We start from the raw sequence: 25,590 nt of genomic DNA on the forward strand, positions 1-25,590 counted from the left end.
AGCCAGTCACTTGGCTCGATATTTACGACTTTGTGCCGTGCTGCGTCCCCGGCGCGGCCGCGGCCGCCGGCGGTGGCGGCGGTGGCGGCGGCTGGGCCGTTTTCTGCGCCCTGCCGACCCCTTATGAGGCCCATACGTCTCCGGGCCGGCGAGGCGGGCCGTGCGCCGTGGCCGCCTGTGTTTTCCACCTGCGGTGCGGCCGCGCCGCCGAGCTATTTGTTATCCGCCGGCGCCAACCACCCGAGTGGAATGGATATTGGCGAATGAGAAGCTCTCCGGATTGCCGGGAACGAGTGCTCCACTCGGGCTGCCGAGCGGCCGACGGAGCAGCCGCCGCCGGCTTTGTTAAAATTCAGCGGCTTTCTGTCGTGTGCTATGATCCTTGAAATCCGGCCAATCGAACGGCGAAGATAAATTTAGAGCAAAACGCTGCATCTGAGAAATGGCCGGGGAATCGAGAACAACAAGAAGAGGGAATTTAGGAGCATATGCTAGACATCGCACTGGCTTGCATAGGTGTTGTTTATGCACTGTAGTGCTGGCAGAGCCGACACACTGGTGGATCCGGAAAGGCGGTCTTGGACGCTGCGGGGGAGGGGCATACCCCCAAAAAGTTTCTTCGCTTCGCCCCGTCCGCGGCCTGCCGTTTCTCGTTGTGTGGAAATTCCAAAAACTCGTCGGATCTCAATTTTTCACGCACTGCTGTGCAGTTTAAAACAAATTTTCCAGATTAAAAGCTGTTTAGTTTTCGTTTTATTGTCGAAAAACCGCATTTTTTTGTGCGGAGGGGAGGCATTTGCCCCAAATCCCCCTGGATCCGCCAGTGAGCCGAGACTTGATGGAAGACTATCTTAACTCTTTAGTCACCCTGTTCTTCCATATTCCATTCGACGTAGACGCTCGCAATGCCCACTTGCGGCTTTCCTGTTGGTTGCACTGTGCAGCCGGCGCGCATCTGCCGTCCTTATTCCGCCCTCCGCGCTCGGCCCCTTGCCGCGGCCTCTCGTCTCTCGTTGTGTGCTGGCTCGTATCCGGTGGCCATTAAAGGGACTGTCCCACCTTCAAAAAATTGCTTTGATATATTGTTCTTGTGTTGCAAGACATAGATTAGGGGCCCCTGTACACGAAATTGGCAAACATTCGGCCCATAGTTGGCTAATTGTTTAGAAATTCCAATTTAAAGCTTTTGGATCGATTACGTCATATGATTGTTTTTTTATCGGGCAAAGTTTTTTCCTAGCTGCCAAATCGGTGGCACAAAGTTTTGTTACGCTTCTGCCGCGAATAGTACAAACATTGCGCATGAAAGCAAAACTCAGGAAATTGGTATTTTAGTAAGATGCAAAGTAACACAAACATGTTCAATGTTCATGGAAAGGATTGAAATGAAAATTGGAAAATTGAAGCTTGAACTTTGTCAAGAAGAAGGTCGCAAACTGCAAAGAATATCAACAAGGCCTTATTTATCATTTTTAAAAGATTATAGAATGCTCCCTAATAAGCAAAAGCAAGATATTGATGTTTGATTATTGATGCTGCCCACAATGTCTTGGGCACATGGATGATGGAAGTGAGCTCAACTTCAATAATCAGACCTAAGAATCACAATGGATATAGCCATGAGCCAGACTGCAAAGTATGTCAATTTTGTCCAGATGTTGTCAGTGCAGACTCCTTCGTCTGGTGCGGATTTAAGTGTGGTGCGGTGTGGATTTGGTTTGGTGTGGTGCAGATTTAGTGTAGCGGGGTGCGAAGTGTTCTCTCAGCCCCCTTTGGTGTGAATTTTCTGGCTCAGTTTGCAGGGTTTGTGTAAATTTTGAACTTAGGCCAGTGCTCCTTGGCGACCTGCGAGCCATACTCTGCAGTACTGGCCTGGGCCCATGAGCAAAGTAATATAATATAGTCTGTTCAAGATTCAATATAATAAGTCTGCAAAACACATTCCAGCAATTGTAATTGAAGCAGAATGAATTGTAGTGACCTGCATTTGTATTTTTGTTGTGTCTGTGAAAAATAATAAATATACCTACTTATTGGAAAAATCGTGGCCTTTCAACACATTTGGCAGAGTTGTGTGACTCTGATGTAGTGGCTCATGTGGAACGCAACGAGCTGCGGAACAAGCTTGAATAGCATTTTGCCTCAGGGCTATCTGCCAGAAACATTTCATCTGCATGAATTTATCTACAGGCAAGTCTGACAAATTTGTGGATTAACTGGGGACCTTGTAAGCCTGCATATTAAATTCTAGCCTACCAGCTCAGCCCTATCCTCAGTTTCAGCATTCAGCATGATAACAGTTCTGATCAAGTTCTGATTGTCACCACTGAGACACCAATGGAGTCCTCTGAAATTTTGCCTTTTAATTAAATTATTTGTAAGAGTTTCAAGCTATATTTAGACCAAACATTTCACTCTCAAAGATCTGCGACCTACCCCACTCATCCAGTAGGATGCCTGGCGCGCAAACAGTCCAGCAGTGAGCTGCCAGCCGGCACGCAGGGCAGCAGCAGGCAGCGGCAGCAACGGCAACTGGTGAACACGTCTTGGACTGCAGCCACGACATAATCTAGGCTAGCGTCTATTCAATTTATCCATGTACAAGTCCCACAGCTCCTGCCCGAGGTGCCCGAGGTTGCGCAAGTCAGGGAACTGACCACCTCCAGCCCAGGCGTGGTTCACTGACTCAAGATATTTCAACTGACCAGTCAGAGTTCATGTTTTGCAACTTTTATCCAAGTTATTTGTAATTGTAATATTCTAAACTGAATTTTAGGCATGACTTCATTTTTCAAGAGCTACAAAGAACACACCTTCCCTGTGCAGCACGTCTATTGTCCTAACATTAGTCACATAGTTGCAAGAAGCGACTTGAATGCGGAACCTGCCTGTTTTGAAGCCCTGTTGTTTGTTGGGTGACACTGCACAGAGGTAAGGATGGGGTGTGATTTTGCTGCTGTTTGTCAGGTTCAATATGTGTGTCAATGATCACAAAGTACTCTAAAGGTTTAAAAAATGCAAAGCATGGCCTAACAAAGCACATTACCTAGGTTTTGACAAGCAGCGCAGCGACTGTGGTACAAAGGCCCAGTCCTGGTCCCATGCTCATGTTAGCAGCTGGATCTGCTCCCAGGAAACAAAGGTAAAACACTATTGACAGCTTTAAGATGAAATCTGCAGGAAAACTAAGCCATCTATAAAATCTAACATAAGCTTAAAAGCGCAACAGAGCATTTCTGATTCAACGTGCAGCACTTCCGCTTTCATCCGCCATCAGCAACTCAGTTCAAAGAATGATGCATTACATCACTAAAATTTATTTCAAAATACCTCTGCGTGGTGTTTACACAAACAACAGTTCTTTACTAGACATGGTCGACCTCAGGCCACCCACACTTCAGCAAACAGGGTATTATCAATGTTTAACGGCTCAAGGTTAGTCGTCTTGGATGTTCAGAAATAAAAAGGTGAACATTCATTGTCTCTTCCTTATTTGTCACCATCAATAGATTGTGGACTCCTCAGAGCATGTCTTGATTATGGAGTTGAAACAGCAGTGAGCAAATCATTTATGATTTTGATACTATGATTAATTTCAGTGAGTTGCACACTTGACACCTGCCATTGATAAGTTCATGGCTCTTGCATTCTTCAGTCACATGTAGGACGGCCTCTTAAATATTTAAATACAAAAATAAAAATACTGCTAGAATTAGAAGACTATTAGAATTAGTTTGGCATATCAATTTAATTCTCCACCTCGTGGCGCCGGGCGCTGTTCCAAGAGGCGTTGTTATTTTTCAAGGTTTCAATAAAAAACAAGTCGACAGATACAGAAACTTCGGAAAAGGCGGAAACGTCACAGGTTTTAAGTGCCAATACCAATACATTGTGGCACTTATTTGCACAGATGTCAAAATCAAACACGAATTTATTTGCGATGAAGTAATTGCTGGAGAAACGGTTTTCACGACTCTGATTTTCAAAGAACGCCCATCAAGATGGCTATCTCAACTCAATTCTAATGTTAAGGTGGGACAGTCCCTTTAACTGGTAGTGCGCGCATAGTTACTCGGCCGGCAGGATGCCGCCTCTTCTCTCGATCAACACGGAGGCGGCCCACCGGCGTACTGTGTAACTAACCGGCTTTAATCAGCTTCATCAGGCCGGAAGCCGCTATGATCGTGTTTACTGAGAGTCGCGCGCGGCGAATCGTCCCCGGCCCTGTCGCGCTCCAATGCGCCCGCTTTGGAGACGAGGTCGGTGGCGACGGAGGCGACGGAAACGACTCTGCTGGCTATTGTCAAGGTCGGCGCAACGTGCGCGACGAAGCCTGCGGTCGGATTTGCTGGAATTTAACCTGTACCGAGAAAGGACAGTGCAATATCGGATTTGATGGCCGATAGTTTGGATCAGTGGTGGTCACGGTGGGCAATGCGTGGAAGCGCGATGCTATCACGGTCCATCGAGCCGGTCGGTCTGCGGGTCAGTCGGGGGTACGTCGGCGGGGTGTTTTCGTGACCCGTCGCCTGCCGCCTCTGGCCCTGGGGGCGGCCACGGTGGCACGATGGGAGTGGGCTGCGTGGCACGCAGGACGCGCCGAGCGCCGGTCAATAGCGGGGCGACCCGCCGCCGCCGCCGCCGCCGCCGCCGCCTCCGCTGCCGGCCAGCAGGCAGGCATACATATCGACCGCGGCGGCCTGGCCAGCGAGGCGACGACGCTGCCGTCGCGTCGGCCCCGACGCCCACGTCCGAGCGACGGGGAAGGCCGCCCCGGACTGCATTCAGAGTCTCTGAAGCTGCTCCGTCAGCGCACTGGGGCAAATAACCCAGTCGGCCGGACATCAAACAAATCCGCCGGCCAGTCAGATTGCGGGCGTTCAAATTGGGTTAACGACTTAGTGAGTGTGTGGGAGGCCAGTCCGACCGAGTGAGCTCAAAGTCTGTCCGGCCGTCTGAACTCGGTACGGAACTCTGAACTCTGACAGGCGCGCGCTTCGTGTGAAATTGACCTGAACGGAACACCTGCGCTCGCCCGCCCGTATGTATGGCCTCGCATGACGGCGCTGTTGGAGGTAAAAGATCGACAACCTACCGCCCACCGCAAGATGACTTCCAATCTGCGCTCAGAAAGTGAAAGGTATTCACTTTTAGATTTATTCCGACGATGGGCATACCGGTATTCAGTAATTCTCGCTTTGAGAATCATCTACCACGTGCGTCTTGCGGCAGCGAGAATCCATTATCATCGGGCCATAGTCGCCGTTCTCACGCACCAGCGGGCTGCGGCGGGCGCTCAGCGTGGGGGCGGTGCCGTCCGTCTGGGCTGGCCGGCTCTCGGCGCAGACGACTGACGCGGCCGGCCGACCGGCCCCTGTCGCCCGGTCGATCCCCGTCGCCGCCGACGGCCCGACCCAGCCATGGGCGGCTGGGCGGGGGCGGCGGCGGCGGGCACGGCTTTGTCCGCGCTGCACCGCCGCCTCGTCGGCACCGGCGCCGGGTCAGCCGGTGCGGAGCCGCGCTGTCGGTCGGCCCGGACGTTCCCAGGTCACAGGGTCACCGCTGGGCTGCGCTGGGAGTCGGCCAGCTGGGCCTGCTGGCAGCGCCGCCCCACCCTGATGCCCTACCCCGCCCCGGTCCCCGGCCCGGCCCGCACCCCGCGGCCCGGTCCGCCGCTCCCCATGGCCCCGGAGCGTCGGCGCCGCTGCCAGCGCGGCCGTTGGGAGCGGCTGGGTGTGGTCACGGGCGCGCATTATTCACCGGTCAGAGGGGCCGCTCATCAGGGACCGGCCAGCGGCCAGCGCTGCTCGGCCCTGACCGAGGTCTCTCCCGGGTTCTCCGCACGTCAGGTCATTGTCAGCGCCTGGTGATTCTCTCCGCTCCTCGATCTGAGTCAGACCGGCGCGGCAGTCTCGGTGTGACAGTGTCCATCTGCTATGGACGCGGAGCTGCGCCCGGTGGGTGCGCGCGCCGGGGAATTTCCTGTCGGCGGCGTCCACAATCGGCGTGCGGTGTCCGCAGCCGGCTCGCCGTGTCCGCTGATGTTTCCTGTGCCGATAGGCGGCCGTCACGACTTCCTAGTCGGAGCACACGCTGCGCCCGACTGAAACGCGAACTGGGCCGACCGGTGGCCTTCGCCGAGCGCGACCGGCGCCCCCGTGAAAAACGGGAAAGTCAGCCACTGCACGGCGACCTTGGCGGAGCTGACTCGGCCAGTCCGTCGTGCCTTGCTGGGTGTATTACTGTATTGTTTGTTTTACTGTTGACGAAGGTGAACCTGTAATGTAAGGAGACTCTTAGTTCCCTTCAGGAAAGTAGTATTTGTAATGCATTAGACCCCGTTACTGAGAAGCATTGATACATGATGGATCGCACCTCTAACGCGTGATTAGAAATACAGCCTAATCAGCGTTACATTCAGTCACGTCCACGGGACACCCGCCGCTCGGCTGAACACGGTGGTATGTAAACAGAAAGGCTGGGTCGTCATGGCACCAGTGGTGACACCAGGAAGTGTCGTGGTCGCTTCTGCACGTCACCGCCCCGCGGCCGTGGCGTAGGCCGTGCCCGGTACGGCTATCTGCCGTACCGGGCCTTACGATGGCCGAGTGAGTGGAGATCAGCGGGTAGTGAGTGGCGACGGATGAACGCGGGTTTCTTCATACATACCGGGCCTCTGGGTAGCACTGATAATGACCTAACTAGTAACCAGCGATCGCCATTTACTAATCGACGTCATTCCCGGACCCCTCCCGGACTCCCGGACCCCCGAGCGTTGACCAGTCGGTCTCAGCATAACGTCACGCCAATCACTAGCCACGTGACGTGACCCAGAATCCGGCGGCGGCTGTCTGGCTGCTCTGGCTACTGATGGCCTGCGTCCGAGGCCGAGCGGCCTCGTGACACGGAACAGGACACCTGCGCTGGCACGCGCGTCTGGCGGCCATGAGCTCTGGTCACGGGACCGGGGACAGACCGGAGAGTGGTCCCCGGAGACCGGCGAGCGGTCCCTGGAGACCGCGGACACTCGGCGGAGATTTGACTCACGCTGTGGCTCGGTGAGGCAGAGTCGCACCGCGCTGACTCGAGCGGCTGTGCCGTGTCGCGCCGAGGTTTGGTGGATGTTGGCCGCGCCGCCCCGGGGAGCGGCCCCAGTGTTTGTGTGGGCAGATGGGGAGCGGGACCGGGCCGGCCCCGCCGAAGTGCCGGTTGGCGGCGCGCCCGTCATGGGGAGAGGCGCTGGAGTTGGGCCGAGACTGGCGCTCCTCTGTGGGTTCGCTCGGTGGAGCTTGTGGGATGGTTTGTGGCTTCTGAGATGGTTCATTCGTTCCCTGACGTGTAACGCATGACGGGAAAGAGAGAAAGGGGGTCGGTCAGACCGACCTCCTTCGACACAGACCATTGGATATTCAGGACTGTCAAAACAATTAGTACACAGCTGAGATGCGGTGACAGCAGCAAAGCGTGTGCCAATCACAACGGCGCTCTGTGGTCAGACATACGTCACCTCTGTTTGACCCTGCCTTCCTCTTCTTGGATAAGCTCTCTAAACTGTTACCGATGGCTCTCTTCAGCCATGTGAAGGTGCGATCAAATAACCCTAATCCCCCATGTCACCCGTGTCCCCACGTCCTGTTTGCGTCAGTAAGCCCGTTATGCAGTGAGTCCGGCACCGTGTCCGTCTGTCATATGCCGGCAGCGGCCGTCGGGCGGTCTGTCAGCCGTCGAGCTCCGCGCCGGCACCGTCTGTCGTGTCATCTCCGCCAGGGCCGTCCGTCCGTCAGCGTGTCTAACTTGGTCATCCTCGTGTTTCAGGCTACGTCAACTGCGCTCCGAGCGCCATGCACTCTCTGGCCCAGCTGCACGGTGAGTTATTGCCGCCCCCGCCCCCGCCCCGGGCCGGGACTCACGGAACGCGCGGCGCTCGGCCGTGGCTCGGCCGTCACGGACGGTTCCGTCACGGACGGATTCGTCACCGCTCCGTCGCTGGCACGCCATGCCGGAGATGCTACGTGACGCATGAGGCTGCAATTGCCTCCGTGATCGGGGCTGTAACTGTAAACGGGCGGTGGGGTTTAGTTGGGAGGGAGGAGGCGAAGGCCGGCACTGCAGCTGCAGACGAGAAGACTGGTGGGAGCTGGTCTAGACTGGTCACAGTGACTGGTATTGGCTGGCTGTAGTGACTTGGGATGACTTGCCTAGCGACTGCAATGTAGTGATGACCGGTTATTTTGACTGATAGTGATTTGTGAGCTGGGTGGTTTCTGAGGCGGCTGCCTGTAAGTACCGATCGATGATCAGATGAAGTGGCGCGACGGCTAGTGCCGAGTGCCGACCGACTAGCCACCGCTGACGGAGCCGGTGACGGCTGCCGACTGCCGACTGCGGACCGACCGACCACCGCGCTGACAGAGCTGGTGACGGCCGGCGGCCGGCGGGTGTCGCCGCCCAGATCCTCCGTGATGAACTGTCCCTGTACGGCCCCGAACCGACCGGTCGGAGCGTCCGAGCGCCACCGTGACGTCACAGAGGTGCCGCCAGGGCCAGTCAGGGCTGTCCCGGTCAGATAAATGGGCCGGGCGCCGCCGCCGTCATCGCCGCCATCGCCCTCGGCGGCCCGGAGCTGACGGATCTCTAACGAGGTTCGGTGGCGGCCGCGGGATCCATGGTCTGAAGATTTGTGGGTCGAGCTCCTGACGCGAGCCGCGGGTCCCGACCCCCGCTGAGCGCGGTCCAGGGGTTAAATCCACCTCCACCGCCTGGTGGTGTGGCACGTGCGTCTCATTAGTGTCCCATGACCTGTCAACGCTGCGGACCCCCGCGCAGGCACGCCGAATTCCTCCAGCGCGGTGGCTGGCGGCGGGCGCTGGCGGCGCGGTGACTAGCGGCTGGCAGCCGCTGCCGCACCGCCCGCCGCCACCGGCCGCTGCCACCTGCACCTTGTTGTCTGTCGGCACAGACGGGCCTGCCCGGCGCGGCGACCTTCGGCGGCGCTCCGCCGTGCAGACAGGTGCAGCCAGCTCCAGCGGCGGGCCGGCGGGCCGACGGGCGCGGCGGCCGGGTCCCAGCGCCGCTTTACGGCCGCTGCAGTCGGCCCGGCGAGCCGAGATGGCTGGTGACGGGGTCCGTACCGTCGCCCGAGTCGCCGGGGTCGCGTGGACTCAGTCACCGCCGAGTTCTATCCCAGCCAGCGGCATGGAAGGAGGCGGCGACTGGCGAGCGAGACCCGCCCGCCTCTGCCCACCGCTCGGTCAGACGGTCTTATGGGCGTACCCCGACACCGCGCCAGCTCGATACTCCAACTAAACGGTACTGAACAGGCAAACAGGGATACCCGGCGGACAGCCATTGGAGCGCTATACATAGACACAATGGCGGTCGTCGTCCGGTGGTATTGAACTGGCCTGGCAGTGGCGCCGTTGTTTATCGACACAGGTGCCTGGCTCGGTGGACTGCCTGCCAAATGGCCTCGTGCCCCGCCGGAGAGGGCAGTATGGGACGGAGCTGCGTTCGGGGGACGTTCCTGTCGCACCGTGCGGGTCGGAGAGCGTGCCACGGCACGCCGCAGTGCCGCAGATCGAACGACGCGTGCCAGCGGCACGGCGGAGCGACGCGACCGACCTGGATCGTCGCCAGCCGCCGCCGCCGCCGGTTATAGATCTGTTTGCGCTGCCGGCGGTGGGCGGTGGGCGGTGGGCGATGGGCGGTGGGCGGCTGTCCTGCGCCGCCGCCAGTGTTGTCCTCTCGGAGGAGGACTGCGCCGGCGCCCCGCAGCGTCGCTATCGACGCTGCGTGCCGTCGCCATTGATGACGGTGCCGCTCTCTGGCGGCGGGTAGCGCGCTGCCGCCGCTCGCTGCTCGCTGCTCGGTGGCTGTCTGCAGCCGGGTCCGGTGGGTGTTTGCCAGCCTGCACAGCCGGCCCGGCGCGGCCCGCGGCTGCGGGGGCACCGAACCAGCTCAGGGCCGCGTAATCAAACAAGTGCATCGCCGCCTTGCATATTTTGATGGGTGACTGATAGGACAGAGTCTAGCGCGCACACTGTGTCCTTTGAGCGGCGCTGCGCACACACAACACAGTGCGAGTTAGATGGCTTGCTGAATGCTGATGTTTTATCGCTCCGGGCGCGAGGGGATCTGCGAGGAGGAGTTGCAAATAACACTGGTAATGCGATTTATCATGTTTGGCCAGTGCTAATCTAGCGAGGGAGATCGACAGCGGATCAAACCTTGTCGATAGAAGTAGGGACATATTCCTCAACGAGTTGCTGTGGTCACTAGTCAGATATTTGTGGTCGAAGATTTGTCAGTTTGACAGAAGTAGTGAGACTTGGGTACAAGTTCGAGAGACTGATCTGAGTACGAGAGACTGAGGGATGGCGTAGTTTGAGCAACGTGGCATATGTAGCGCGCTTTGAGCAGCGTGGCATATGTAGCGCGCACACGACCTCGCGTTGAGTGATGGGAGCGATAGACAGCTGGCTGGCTCCCATCCTGACGGGGGCCCCGTGGCGCGTGCCAGGCTCAGCCCTGTGGCTGCAGGGAGGCCGCTGTGCGGGTGCTCTATCTGCATGGCGTCGCCGCCGTCTACTGAGGTCTGTGTGTTTCTGGGAGTCTGTAGGGAGCGGACATCCGCCCCCGCCCCCGCTCGTCGGGTGACGGCCGGGCGCCGGCTCTGACCGATGTCCCAAGGCCGCTGGTCGCCGCGGACGGATGGTAGCGGATCGGTGGTGGGCGGCCGCCAGAGGCGACTCGAGCACCTGTGTAATGAGGCGTGTGTCGCGGGACAGCGGCTGTGCCCTGTGTCATCACATGCAGAGAGGAAATCAACGGAATCCTCACAGCAGGGTGCTGATACTTTCACACCGCTGCGTCAGGCGGGGAGGGGAGGATTGCAGCCTGCTGCAGACGGTATGCCGTGTGCGTCATGCCCCCACAGCTGAAACCTCTGCGAGCTAGCCGATTTAGCACGGCACGGGTGCGGCTCGACGGTACCTTTGGGGACTCTGAGAATTCAGCGGTGACGCGTTGTGTACCCGCTCGGAGCGTCGAGTGGCCACCGCGAGACCGGTTCGCGAGCCGACAGGTGCAGGATTGCGGGGCCGATAGGGCCGGCCGTCGACGGGGTGAGGGCTGGTCACTGCAGGTCGGACGCTGCAGGAGATATACGGGTCCGGCGCTGCGGTCGCTGCTGGCTGCATCGGGTGGGAAGACAGGTGGATACTGTGCGGTGCAGGTGGACAGCAACAGTCAGATTCTTTACAGGCGGCCGAATGTCCAATGGACAGGGACGCCTTGAGACCTCATTTTCACTCACTCGCCCTGGACAACATCTGTGGACATCATGGGGCCGTCAACTTTTCGCTTTTAGCGTTCCGTCATACACCAAACAACGTCCATTTTTCATTATTGATCGGCTTCATCGCATTGTCAGCTTCCTTGCGTCGCCGTTCGTTTCTACCGTACCTACACCACGCCGGGGACATCCGCGATCGGATCTGGGCTGGTGCACCTGTGGTGACACGAAGCCCCGTCACCAGCGGCACGGATCTCCGGCCCAGCTGGCACGGGACGACTGCCAATCGTCGGCCCGGCTGAGTCACCTTAGACAACACCAACCCGCGTCCTCCGCCTCCGCCGCCACCTCGTTCGCACGAGGTCTCCAAACCGAGGATTCAGCTCCATCCATCCGGTGTCCTCGCCAGCTTCCGCGTCCGAACCGCGAGCTGCCGTCGAACGCTCGTTCCAACTACCAATGAGCTGTGAGGGCGCCGAGAAGTGGTCCACTTGGGCACAGCCGCGGCTGCTCCGAGTGGCCAGAGGCACTCGGAAAGTTTCGGCACGTGCCTGTCATTGCTGCGCGAACCGAGTGGCCTGATGAAGCGCTCAGAATGAATGTCGTCTGTCGGCGGGACGATGCCGGCTGTTCTTTTTGCCGAAGCCAGGTGCTATTCGAGGAGTTCGTGCGCGAGGATTGCAGGGAGGTGATGCAAATTGCAGGGATATCTGCGGATCGAAATGGGACGCGGTTCTCGGAATAAATTGGGTGGACTCAGCCTCACCCTACTGTTGAGTGATCGGGTGTGTTAACTGGTGGTTCTTTCCAGTCGGTGAGATATGAACCTTTTTCGTGACCTCCTTGAGCTGTTTGTTTTCTTTCGTCGTTGCTCGTTACCGAACGAATCAGGGTGCTCACTCAAAGCAGCGTCCCGTCTGCTATTTTCAACTGTTCCACCTCGAGATGTTGTTTTTTCGAGTAGCTTCGCTAGCGAAGCTACATAGCGTGGTGGTGATTGTTGTCTGCTATTCAGAGCGAATGACTAATTAAAAACACGTCAGACATGAGGCCAACGAAAACACAGTGGCTGGCTCGGCTCTCTGGACGGCAGTTCCTTCTGTCTGCCCAACAAACATTGGCGACAGTCTCGAGCGCTGAAACATAGCGTCGACCTGATTTAAACAATGCAATCCGTCTGCATAGGTCTCGTGATTGATAAAGCCAGTCGTGCTTCAGATCGATGGATGCAGTGTTGATTGCCTATCTAATCGGCAAGCATTCTTCAGTGGATCTGTGAGATTGCAGGGGATCAGGCGCAGCGGGGTCCGTCTGATTCATGGCCTGCTATCAGCTCAAGGCTGCACTTCGTCGTGATTGCACAGGTCCGGTGACAAAGACAGAGCCTCGGTCGCACCCCTGCGTCGGCGCGTCCTCGTCAAGTGGCTGGTTCAGGGCTCTGAATGCTTTGCATCTGTAAGCGTGCTGCGTACGAGTCATCCAAGCTGTGGTTTGGTTCGAAAACCTCTCGCCCGATGTGCTCTGTGCCGACTGCCGAGATCTCCCTCCAGTAGAAGGAAATAGTTGGCTCCCCGCGGTACCTCTGGTGCTCCCCTCCCAGCCACCAGCTGGGCTCCCCAGCGCTCGCAGCTGTGACAGCGACACGCCCGGAGGCGCCCCTGCAGCTCTCACCGCTGCGTACGCCCTGCCGCGCACCCGAGCCTGTTTATCCACGGTTCTCCGGCGCCGCGATGGACGGCGCTCTAATTGGAAACTCCACTCAGAGCCGCTGTTATTAACTTGTTGAGGCGCGGTTGATTAGCGACCTCCTGCACTGTTTTATGGCACACTCTTGTTGTTGTGCTCACCAGCCCGCTATTTATTGGTAGTTAAACGATTCTGGCTAGATTATAGTAGTTTGTCAGTCTTAAGAAAATTAGCTGCCCTATCTGACAAGCTACATGAGTGATATTAGGTGGGAAAAACATCGTGATAGAGTTCTTGCGATGCTACTGAATTCGCTTTTTGTTTGCCTTGATTCCGCTTCACCAATGCAAATAAAAACGGCTCGATGAATGTCAAATTTCCCAGCCGGCGTATCTGCGTCAGCGTTCTGCCTGGGCGCGCCACTGTGTGACTCGCGCGGCGCGTGGGGACGCCGTCTGAGCCACGTCGCTCGGGCCCAGAGGCGCTCTCTCTCTCTCACGATGAGACAGGCAGTCGCGCCGGCCACAATCAGCTTATCTGGACACCCGGCGAGGCTCGGCGCGTCTCTCAGGAGCTGGAGTGGGGAGCGGACCCTGCCGCTGTGTGACTTCGGACGGACCCACGCGGCGCCAGGAGCGGCCGGCCGGCGGGGCCCAGTGACGTCCGAGCGCTGGGGCCACGCCAGGTCTGGCCGGACCACGCCCGGAGGAATGCCAGGGAGCCAGCTGTGAGACTGGCGATCTCGTGACGCGTCTAGGATCGGCTACCGTCACATTCATCATCCCCCGCACCAGCTGGACTGAACCGAACCACCCACGGCTATTGAAGTCGGCTGGATTTGTTCCAGCTGAGGAGAACCTCGCAGAAGCCTCGGTTATTGATGATTTGATCACCTGCCACTGCGCTCAACGCCGGCATCATCCGCGCCGCCTCAGCGCTGCAAATGCGTCACATTCGCCGCCGGGGTTACGATGACGTCATTCAGACGTCATCGTCGGGCTGGTACGATGCAGTTCCGGGAATTGGCGAGCTGTCCCAGCGTCGTCCTGTCCAGAGTCAGGGAGAGTAAATAGAACCGGCGCCGAGTGCTCTGCCGCTGCGGCGTCGATAGGCGGCGGCCGGGTGGGCGAAGCCGCAGCGGTCGTGCTCGATAGCGTCGCTGTGATGACGCCAGCCAGCCGTCTTCATCGACTGGCGCCGCCGCTGCTGTCGTCGTCGCGTGCCGGGACTCTGCACGGCCGTCGCCTGATGACGAGCTAGTCGGCTGGAAAGACCGCCGTTTTATGGGCAGTCCGCGCCGCCTGCTTGGGGTCGTTTTTCGCCGTGTTTTTGCATGACGGCGAACACATGTCGAGCGGGTGCGGGCAGGCGGGGAGCGGGATCGCGGTGGTCGGACGCGGGTGGTGAGGTTAGGATCACTGCGGTGGTGGAGCGGAGACTGATGTGCCGCGTTTGTAAACACTGTCCCGACACTCGTGGCTGCGGCATTTCGCTGGTAAACACGGGAAAGGGGCGTGTGCGAGCGCCGTTGCAGGCTGGAATCTCAACACCACCAACTCAATGGGCTTGCAGGGCGTTGAAGGCGATCTGCTAGTTGTGATGAGTGGCGTTTTGTTGACTTGTTAAGGCTGCTCGACGGAATAGAGTATGAGTGGGATGAGGGCTGGCTGGGATTCTTGCTTTGTTGGCGGAAGCCCTTGCGGTGCAAATGCCAACTCATCTTGTCGTGCGACCCTGGGTTTGAAGTTCGCGTGGGTCGTCGCGTGCGAAGAGTATCTTGCGAGGGTGGGACAAACCACCGGTCCAGACGGCAGACCGTGCCAGCCTTACAGGCGTACTTCCCCCGCCTGACGCACTGCTGCGCGGTACTTCGTACCAAACTGACAGCCGCTTTTCTCCTGCCGCGTAAACCTCGCGGTCCGTCTTTTTGCGCGGTATTTGGTCTGCAAAGGACTCTGGTGGAAGTAATGCAACTCTGACGTCTCTGGGAATGTAACGGTGACTGTGGGTCTTGGTCTTTTTTAGATTGGGTGGGAGTACATAACGCTCAGCAAAAGACAGCTAATTTGAGGGGCTGCGATAGCGCTGGTCTGCTGCCAGCCTTTACCTGGATTTTACATCCAGCTATCATGCAAGTGATAAAAATCGTGCACTGTTTGCGCCGCATGACACCATGACACCTTTCACCGTTAAGCAGGCTCCATGGTGTGCGACTGCCTTTGGAGGAAACAGCGTGTTCGCCAGGACGAAATTGGTACACGGCTTTTGTGGCCCGGCTGAGTCCGGTATCAATTCGGAGTTTCCCCCATTGTTCTGCGTCCTCGGGCTGAGTCATCCACTTCCTCTCTGCGACTTGCTTCACACACCAACTTCCTCACTTTGAATCACCGACTTTCTTCACTTCCTCCCCGGCGCCTTGTTTGTCATTAGGTGCAGTGATAGTCCCCATCAGCCGATTGCCTTGCGCATTTGTGACTCCCCGGCTTCCTCCGTAGTAAGTTCCCATCCTCTGGTCTGATTGCCGTCCGCTGTTGTGACTCCCATGTTTCCTCTCTATCGCGACTGGTGCAATCATGAGTCATCATTGGCGCATGGACCTCTTTTGATTGCCAGTTCGTCCATAGCCACCACTTACCCCTGTCGCTCACAACATGCAAAACACCTCATTGCTGCACCTTCGACGGTAGTGACAGTAAGACCACCTCATCTTCCCCAGTGTCCCCACTGACTCTCTGTACCACACGTCACCGCGAAAGCCCCTCGTCACCCCGAGTACTCCGCTGACCCTCCGTGCCCCATGTCACCCTCGAGTGCACCGCTGACCCTCTGTGCCCCAGGTCACCCTCGAGTGCTCCGCTGACCCGAACGCCCCCGCTGACCCTCTGCTCTCCCTCTGACAGGTAAGCCGGCGCTGTTTGCCGGCCTGGACGAGTCGTCAGCCCACCTGCTGGACGACCCCACGCTGCTGGAGGGTCTGGCCGCCATCAGCCCCTCGCGCACTTCGCCCCGCTCCTCGGGATCCGGCGAGAACGGCGAGCGCTACAGTCGCAAGGTGTTCGTCGGAGGACTGCCGCCCGACATCGACGAAGGTGAGCGAAGAAAGAGAAAGGAAGAAGCATGGGGATAGTAGGGCAGGAGGGGGTGTTGCCCAAGAGGCTTAGAGGTGGACGGTCGGAGGTAGGACGCGACTGATACGATCGTTTGTAACAAGATGCTATTGGATCTCGGAAGCCCGCTGGCTCGGAGACGATTTACACTTGAATGGTGTGGTGCTTTCCCCGCCTGCATTTCGCCGATTCCCGTTACAGTGAGAATTTATTCACATTGCTAAACGGCCATTTACCCATTCACCGATGCCCTTTTCTGCGCTGTGTGAAGTCACGCGGCGGATATGGGCTATGAAATGTCGACCTGTAGACCATCGGGCACAGCTGCCGCCACTACTCAGCACTCAGAGCACGCCTGCAGCCCCGGCTCGGCACGGCCGCAGCATAAAGCCGCCAGCGCTCCGGATGTGTCCCAACCCTTGCCTTTATAAATAAATAACGGAACTGCTGTGGCGATCGCATTAGTTTCCGAGAACTATGGCGTGACATTTAATTACGTTGCTGTCTAGTTCGTCGTGTCTGTCTGGCCAGCTGCTCTGGTGCTCCGCCCCGTTCATGTTCTTTGTAGTTGCCTCATGTCTGTGCTCTGCGTCCGAATTCCTGGATTATCCGGTCAGCATGGCGGAATGCTTGTCGTCATGTATGTAGCTACTACGAGTCACGACCCGTGAGGCTTAGTTTCTTTGGTTTGTTCATTAATGCCGACGTTATTAGCTGGCACGCTTTGGGACATTTGGAGATTGTAATTATGGTGGTGGCGCGGTGTTTTGTGGCGGGTTTACCACTTCTTTGGCACTGCCAACGAGGTGATTTACCCGCGGAGTGGGCCATTGCTGTGTGCTCTGCAGGAGGCAGCTTCATTTGCACGCTCCCCGCGAGCGGCTCGTTTCCTCCTCTGGGGACAGCCGGGCTCGTTGGCGAGCGGGCGTGTTTGTCGTGCGATTTAGCCGCTCATTCGAGCTTCTCAGCATACTGTTCGTCAGTTCCGCGCCGGTCTTATCGGGCCGGCAGCGCGCCGGCTGCCAAAACCGGCGCTGTTAAGTCCCGCCGGCCGGTGGCGGCCTGTCTGCTGCGCCGTTTACGGCCGGGAGGCGGCCAAATGATGCGCCTCCGCGGCTCGGGAGGAGAACAGATAGCGATGGGAGGAACGTCGCGCCCGCCGACGGACGAGAGGCGTATCGGTCTGTGTGGCCTCCGGTGGGCGTGTGAAGGGAGAACAAAGCTGGGAGGTGTGTGGGCGGGCAGGACCGACACTCGCCGGATGCGTGTTTAATACCGGTGCCGCGCTATCACATTGCGATGGTGGCACAAACCAAGTCGTAAATTCAAAAGTTGGACGTGTTTCCGAGTCAGTCGCGCCCACCAACCATTTCAGCTCTGTGTAAACGTGTTTTCTATGGCCTGTAAAACGCACTCCGCGACTTTGTGACCCGTGTCGCTTTAGGAGGCATTACACCGTCTGCAAGCATGCGGTTTCCAAATTAGTTTATTATCCGTCATACCGCCTTGCTTCCGTGCTGGATACCGCTACACGGCTTACCTCAGCCGCCGTATAATCACATACTTCCTTGTGCTCTCTGCACGTCAAGTCTTCGTCACGTAATGTCACGTCAATGCATCAGCATGTCGTCATGGTCTGGCAGCAGTGCCGAAATGACGTGAGCCGACTAATCCTTCGGCCGTGATACGTAACCCCTATGTAGTAACCCCCGCACTCTCCGCCTTCGTGTCCGGCCTATTCGCTCTCACTTTATGCGACACCTGACGCGGCTTTGTGCGCTCCCTCGGCGCTGGTGCTGGCAGTGTCGCGGTGGTTTACCCGTTACCGGTGCGGTGTGGGGCAGTGGCGCCGGCCGGGGGCTGACTCCCAGTGGTCAGCCCGGGTGCGTGTCCACCGTCCCAGGACGCACGATCGATGGTCTGCCCGCCCCCGCCCCCGCCCCCGCCCGCCGCGGCTACCGGTGGCACCGCTATCCTGGTCGCAGCCGACGACGAGCGACGACGTCGATGGCGACAGCGACGATGATCTACTGATTTGTCCGCGCCACCATCGCCCGGGTCGGCCCGCTGTGGGCGGGCGGCGGAGAAGCAAGCCGGACCACCGACTGGCCAATGTGATATCCGGGGGACTCTGAGGGGCCGATAGAGCTCCGAGGGACGGGTCTGCGGCGGGTGACTGGAGCGTATATGACCGGATCGGGGCTCAGATCGGCCGACGGGGCTCGGCCAATATGGCTCTCTGATCTCATCACCTTGCCCCGAGGGGTGGGGGCGTATCCGGCGGCAGGGGGACGGACACGGCTCGATGGCTCGATGGGCCGGCCTCTAGGTGGATTGATTGGAGGGATTGATCGGAGGAAGTCCGTGGCTCGCGGCTCGGTGGTAGTGCGGGAGCTAGAGGGTGGAGCTCAGACAGGGTACAGGTGAGAGGAACTTAGATATAGCCTTGCTGCAAACGGGGAAGGTTTTGAGGTCATGGGTGGTTTCTATCTGCCTGACACGGGAACATATACCGTTAAAAAACGAGGTCATTCCAGATGAGACATCGGTTTATAGACTTTCGTGTCTCAGGTGAACAACAGACACTGTCGTGTTGTTATTGTTTAATCATGGCCTAATTGGTGAAATGTTTGAATCCTCTGTTCTCGTTTCCCACGGCGAACACTAAAAAGCAGCCGGTACGACCTTCAGCCGTCAACATCCAACCGCCCTGGGAAAAAGTCAATTATGCGGGCAATCAGCGGCTCATCAGCGCCGTATTTTCCGTCGTCAGGGCCGGATCATTGGGCGACATTATCCACAATCGAACTTGTGAGCGGCTGCTCCGCCTCTGCCGGAGGCGCCACTCGTCCGTCTGTCCGTCTGTCGCTCTGTCCTGCCAGCACGCCAAACTAGAACAGACCGAATCCATATAATGGCACGCCTCCGAGGTCGCTCCGGACCGCCTCTCGGCCTGTTTTCGGCCGAAAAACGTCGCGTCGTGCGGTGGCCGATGGTATCGGCGGCGTTTTTGGAGCGGCGCCGCCAGGGGCGTCCGACGGGCTCGACGATCAGGTCACGCGCGCCGCCCCGGGGGACCCGAGCTGCGATAACATCGCGCCGAGAAGACATATAGAATGCCGCTAATGGGTCGTTTGTCTTGCGCTGGCAGCTTTTGGAAGAGCCGCCCGCCGTCCGAGTTTTGCATCTGAGCTGGTGTGTTGTTTTGGAGGAGATTATCACGGGCCGGGTGGTCAGGGCACAATTTGCGTGGTCGGTAACGGTTTGTGGGAATGAGCAGGTCACGGTGTCGCCGCCCGGTGACGGCCTTTCTCGTGGGACCGTCTCACGGTTTCGCAGTGCACATGACGAGACGTGTGGGGCCGTGTCGGGCAGCGGGTGAGTTGCAGGTCGGCCGAGCTCTCACTCACGCTATCGCTGCGCGAACGGTAGTCTCATTCAATCTTAGCTTCCACCCAACGTATCCCGCTTCTGACCCAGTCTGGTTCCTTATCTCATTCACCAGCTCTTCCCTGACCCAGGCCTCCTGTCTGTCACCAAGCTGTCGCCTCATGTGCTATCAACCACCACTCGTCACTCGCCACCCGAGACCCTGGGACTGCACCCGACGTCTGTGCACCACGGGCGGATCAGACACGCCGTCTGGCGGTCCTGCACCGTGCACGGCGTCGCTCTGTCTCCCACGGCTCACCGCGAGATGCATGGTGTGAGCACCGGCAGCCGAAACTGCCACCGTCGCTCTCAGCGCGACGTCATCGAGGTAGTCGCGTCTGATGTCGCCGAAAGCGACGAAGACGAGCCGACTACGACGCTCGGCGTCGCGTTGGTTACTGGAGCGATATATGATGGCAAAGATAAGGCAGGCTGCGTCGTGTCGCGCACAGTGTATATAAATAGTGTCGCGCTGCGCTGCGTCGCGTTGTTGTCCAGGAAAGGAGGGGCTCTGGCAGGGCGATGTGTCTTCACCTGTTGTGAGGGGCGATAGGTGATGTGTCTTCACGGTTGGAGGTGTGTTGCGCCGCTGCCGCCGCTGCTGTGGTGTGGGATGACGAGGCTCTCAGGTGACGACTCGCCGTTGGAGTGTTGTGTGGGACCGTGGACACCAGTGATCCGTATTTGGAGGCGCGTGGGTCCTCCAGGCGCGTTGTGAAACTATTGTCAGCGCCGGGAAGAATAATGGCTGGCACCGTTCTTTGTCGGCCGGCTAGAATTATGAATTTTCCAGTATTGATGACACTCTTCTGTCACTGCTGATGGCTCCCATTTGATGTCTGCGAAGTTCTGTGAGGCGTAACTTTCGACTAAACCGCCGACGCTTGGCGCAGAGGCGTGCCATATCTACATCTCTCGTTTGTTACCGTAACGGCGCCAGTGTTTCACCTTTATGACACGGGGGAGATCGGGGCGATACTGCCCAGCGCTGCACGGCGCCCAGCCGTGACGGCTCGGCTGTCTCTGTCACAGTGTGACGGTCGTGACGCGCCGGTGACATTTGTGGCGCCGCGGCGCACCTCCAACCGGCCCGCTCTGGCCGCTCTGTGCCACTCTGACGCCTTCGCTTGGAGATAGGGCGATGCTACCTTGTGCGACCTACGTATGTGTGATGTTGGTGACTTTGCTGTAACGATTTTCCCCTTATTGTGTTTCAGAGGAGATCACTGCCTCGTTCCGTCGGTTCGGCCCTCTGGTGGTCGACTGGCCGCACAAGGCTGAGTCGAAGAGCTACTTCCCGCCCAAGGGATACGCCTTCCTGCTATTCCAGGTATGTTGGGAATGTTCCATAAGCGCGTCAGGGCAGGGGAGCGGAGGGGGCATTCCTCGTGCACAGCTGCATAATGTCCAATGCTATGTGGTAGGTATGTGTTGGCCTGCTGTTATACGCTCATTTGCAACTTTGAATATGTATGATTTAGCAGAGTGGGTCATACTGTGGGGCAGATTCGTCGTGGTAACTGTGCGGTGCATGCATTAAACCGTTGTTTCCCTCGGCAACACAGCGTTGCGTCATGACTGGATTTAAATGCTCGGCTTATCGCCTTTTTTGTCCAATCCAAAGCCGTTTGTGGCTGTGGGATTGTTATTCGTGCCTGCTCCATGAACAGTGAACACCACTTGGCATTTTGTCCAACCGATTTTTTGTCCAACCGCCAGAGTGTTTAGCTGACATGTTATTTGCTTGCAACACTCATTCACTCCCTCCTATTCTCGACGAGTATGCGCGTCACCGTCAATATAATCCATTTTTAGCATTAACCCATTTATGCCCAGGAATATTGACCATCATGAAAATCGATGAAATCAAGATATGTTACGCTTCTACCAGGGCCTTGCATGGAATCGAAAATAATTTTTGCCGGCAGCAAAAGTTTTTCGAGAAAAACGTAAAAAACGTGCGTTGCGAAATCGCAACGAAGGGCACACCGGGCGCCATCAGCGTTGCGAAAACGCAACGACGGGCACATCAGACGGACATAAAGTGCACTAAACCGCCGTATATGCTAGTTTGTTTTAACATATATTTCACCAACTTTTGAAAAATATTGCTTGAGAATGCGGAACCCACATCCCTCATGCTTATTACCCGCCTAAGAGCCTCAATGAGGGAGCATAACTTAAGGGTTCGCGAACGGGGAGATGGCAACAAACGGTCATTATCAACAACAATTGTCCATTTAAAGTACCTAGTGGTCGGCACGTACCCTGGGCGGTGCTTTCTTTTTGGAAGTTAGACAGAGCCATTAGCCCATTACCCTCTCATATGAGAACCCCAAACTGAAAACAATTTAACCGAGGATTGGGAGTCAACCAGTGCCTCGCCTAAGCGCCTATCCGCAATACCATTGTTAACCACCCTCCTAGGAGTAAAGACAAATTCAAATGCGGGGTAGTCGTGCACACTCTTATAAAAAAATGAACCTATCCGGCTTTCACAAATTACCTGCGTAAGGCGTAGAGCGTCATAACAACTCGGCTTTAAGTGTCTCCCAGGACCCATTTTATCACTTTTACACCTAATCCAAAATTTTCATTGTCCCACTCTCAGCGACCTTCACACTTGTAACCTCTTTCTCGAGACAATGCCAGGGCAGACTGGTGATTCGACGCAGTTCACACTTTCCAAGTATTTCGTCAATCCGTTCTTTCCATCTTCAGGATAGTAGAATCCTTCTCCATGCCTCAACCCTTTGTTTCGAGCTGGACGGGCAACTAGGTACATCGCATTCGAGCAGCTCCCATAGGAGCACAGATCTGTAGCCGGATACAGAAAGTGCTTGGGAAGGGGGGGGGGGTCCGGTTCATGGGTGGCCTGGATGGATGGGCTCAGCCTCGACGATTCACCATGCCCGCTCAGACCAATGTTTTCCCTAATTCCAATAATGCTTCTAGCTCTAAAATGGTCTGATTAGACAAAAGGCCTACCCTCAGTAAACAAACAAGCAATGCTTCACATCAACCACCTTATCAATCCGTGCAAACCATGAATTCTAAAAATAAACTATTATTTTCCAGACGCCCTCATCACTCCTGCCGAAGGGGTCTGTTGCCCCCGAGGGGGCATATCCCACATTTGCCGCTTCTGGGAGTTATCTTTTCTAACGTAAGGGCCAGCGGATTGCATCCAGAGAATGACAATGCCTATCTGTCGTCTGATACCTGACTACGTCCCCATTATTTAGTACATAGTAGATCCAATTTTCAAAGTACCTCGCTATCTCTCAGCTCCGTTAGCATCGCCGACCGTTTGATGCAGGTCCTTTTCCTACCATGCGATTTTCAGATGCTCGAAAACCCATTGCAGTTAGTGAACAGCCCAATAATCTGCGAGAGAAAAAGAAGTGAGTGTTTGATAACTGTTAAGTGAGTTAATGTGAAACGTGTCGCAACATTCACGTGCAAATGCACCTTGCACTTTACATACCTACACGTCCCTCACGACTGCAAAACGAGAGAGAGAGAGAGAGAGAGAGAGAGAGAGAGAGAGAGAGAGAGAGAGAGAGAGAGAGAGAGAGAGAGAGAGAGAGAGAGAGAGAGAGGGGGGGAGGGAGGAGAGAGGGAGGGAAGGAGAGAGAGTTGGGGGAAGCGTGGAAGAGAGGGAGGAAGATTGGGGAGAGAAGGAAAGAACCCACAAGCGTATCTCAAGTGAAGTCTATTTGATGTTCCTATACTTCCGCTGCACTGCCAATTTGCCCCTTGTTGCGTTTTCGCAACACCCCTGTCTTTCCGATGTGCCCAACGTTGCGTTACCGCAACACGACTGTAGTCATATTTGAAAATAGTCACAAACCCTATTTGCAGCATAATTTGTTAATAAAATGTATATTCTAGCTATTGTAGGGACTCTGCAGAATATGTTCACACATTATTCATTACGATATAATCAAATCACTTAATCTACTTATTTTGGTTTTCGTGACGTCATCACTGACTGGGACCTTCGACTTCCCTCTGGGAGCTCTGGACGGTAAGTTACCGGCCGCACAGACTTGTAACTGCGTAGCATTATGCGCGGATCCATGCTAAACGCGCTGAAACTTGTCTCATCGGTGAGACGCCATTATACACTTCTCAAGATTTGATCACGTCGACGCTTGCTTGTGTTGCGAAAACGCAACGAAGGGCGTAAATGGGTTAAACTTATCGGCCGCTGCATGAATGGCATCGACGACAACGGTCTGGACCCCTTCCTTCAACCATGCCCTGTGTGCATGCAAGCCAGAAAACTGAGTGTTGCACCATAATGTTCCCATCTCTGAGTCATCATCCTGTCTCAAACCGCAATCTGCAACTGCTACCGCATACGCGGCCCCGTCTCGTCCCTAAGGCCGTAACATCCTGCCTCGTCACAGCTTCCAGAAGGTATCGGCCCCAGAGGCTGCCTGGTCAGTAATCTCTGCGGGCTGCGCATTAGCCCAGGGTCACCCCCGGGCCCCCAGTGACCGGGTCAGGGGGAGGGGTGTGCGCCGGGCCTCCACCATCTGTGCCAACAGTCAGCTCTGTGCGCGCCTGTGTGCGCGGCTGCGTGGCCGAGTGTGAGGCGCCGTTCTTGGGCCGGTAATGGCGGCGGGCCAGGTGTGCCACCGTGCTGCCGGCAGCTGTGGCGCCGCTGTGACAAGCGGCGCACCGGCCGCCGCGCCGCGCCGCGCCGTCGATCGATCGGCGCTGTCACACTGACCCAGCGGCGGCGGCGGCGGCGGCGGCCGATCGGCCCGTATAGACCGACTCGCCGCTACCGACGGGCTGGGAACTCAGCCCAGTGCGGACCGGGGGTCCTGTCCGCCTGTCTACCTGTCCTGTCCTGTCCGTCTGTCCTGTCCGGCCGCCGCACAGTCCGGACCAGACTGCCCCCAGCCGGCCAGTCAGCCAGCGGGCCGGACGAACCGGGCTCAGCCGGCCGGTTGGCATGCATCATGAACGGTGCCTGTAAGCGGCTCACGGCTCCGGGCCCGCCCGGCGACAGACTTATGAGACAATATACCGTTGTCGGTGATGACGTCCGGCGCCGGGCTCGGGACTTATGCAACGCGTCACGCCGGCCGCCCCGCTGTCAGTCGCCGGGCCGGCCTCTATGCCGGGTATTGACGAGGGAGTGACACCCGTTCCGGACCATGTAACTGATCAGTTTTGGATGAGCCCAGGTGATCGGTTTTGGACGAGCCCAGGTGTGGACGCCAAATCGATGAGCCATGTGGTGAAGCGAGGGGGGCTCTAAGTATGGTGATGCATGCAACCGTGTCACGGGTTGACCCAGTGGCCTACTTATGGGCGGGGTGCACGGGGCTGTGGATGTCACCGGCTACCTGGGACATGTGTTAGTGAGACTCATGTGATGTCCTGGGGACCCCACCAGATGCCATCTCTCGTGACGCCTAAATTCATTTTAGATCTTCAACATCTTGGCATTTTCTCTTCCATTTTCCCTTTCCATTTGTCATTCTCTGCCACTCCTTCACAGTAAATCGGTCACATTGACTTTAAGCCTTTTTTGTCTTCACAATGCTCTCATTATTTAGACGTGTCTGCCGTCCCCAAAGTTAACACTGTGGTAGTACTCAATCCCAGTTAGCCGTCGAGTGATCCTTTCGCCCAGTCCGGTCACTGGGCACCACATGAGCCCCGGCCCGGGTCGCCAGGTCCCTGCCGTGCGGCGGGGGCCACCACCTCTCTCTCTCTCCCGGGGCCGGGACATTGACTGTGGGCTGCAGAGGCGGGCGTAATTGGTCTGTTGTTGGCCGCGCCGGTGGCCCATTTGTAACGATCAGCCGCCGCCGCCCCCGCCAGCCAGTGTCGCCCAGGGTGCTACCTGGAGTCTGCCCCCCCCCCCCCCCTCCTACAAAAACCTCGCAGACAGCGCGGCGCTGCAGCAGCCCCGCAAAACCTCCGAGATGAGTTGGAGCGAGCCTCCCAGCCGGCATTTCTCGAGTCTGTGGTCGCGGTGGGGAATTTAATGAGACGCTGCCGCGCCGTGGTGCGGGGGAGCACAGCTTTTCTAGCACGGCTTCTTGT

At 57.2% G+C, this 25,590-nt stretch overlaps 1 protein-coding gene across 1 annotated transcript in view; it reads left to right on the forward strand.

Annotated features, from left to right (window-relative positions):
- The window catches only part of LOC122386998 (cytoplasmic polyadenylation element-binding protein 2-like), a 60,080-nt gene that overhangs the window by 26,160 nt on the left and 8,330 nt on the right, over positions 1 to 25,590 (forward strand). Inside the window, exons 3-5 of the mRNA XM_043376776.1 lie at positions 7,816 to 7,866; positions 15,880 to 16,068; positions 20,736 to 20,848. Coding sequence (XP_043232711.1) covers positions 7,816 to 7,866; positions 15,880 to 16,068; positions 20,736 to 20,848 — 353 coding nt within the window. The remainder of the gene's footprint in view (positions 1 to 7,815; positions 7,867 to 15,879; positions 16,069 to 20,735; positions 20,849 to 25,590) is intronic.

This window comes from Amphibalanus amphitrite, unplaced genomic scaffold (genome assembly GCF_019059575.1).
Source record: "Amphibalanus amphitrite isolate SeventyFive unplaced genomic scaffold, NRLGWU_Aamphi_draft 000270F_arrow, whole genome shotgun sequence".
Lineage (NCBI taxonomy): Eukaryota > Metazoa > Arthropoda > Thecostraca > Balanomorpha > Balanidae > Amphibalanus > Amphibalanus amphitrite.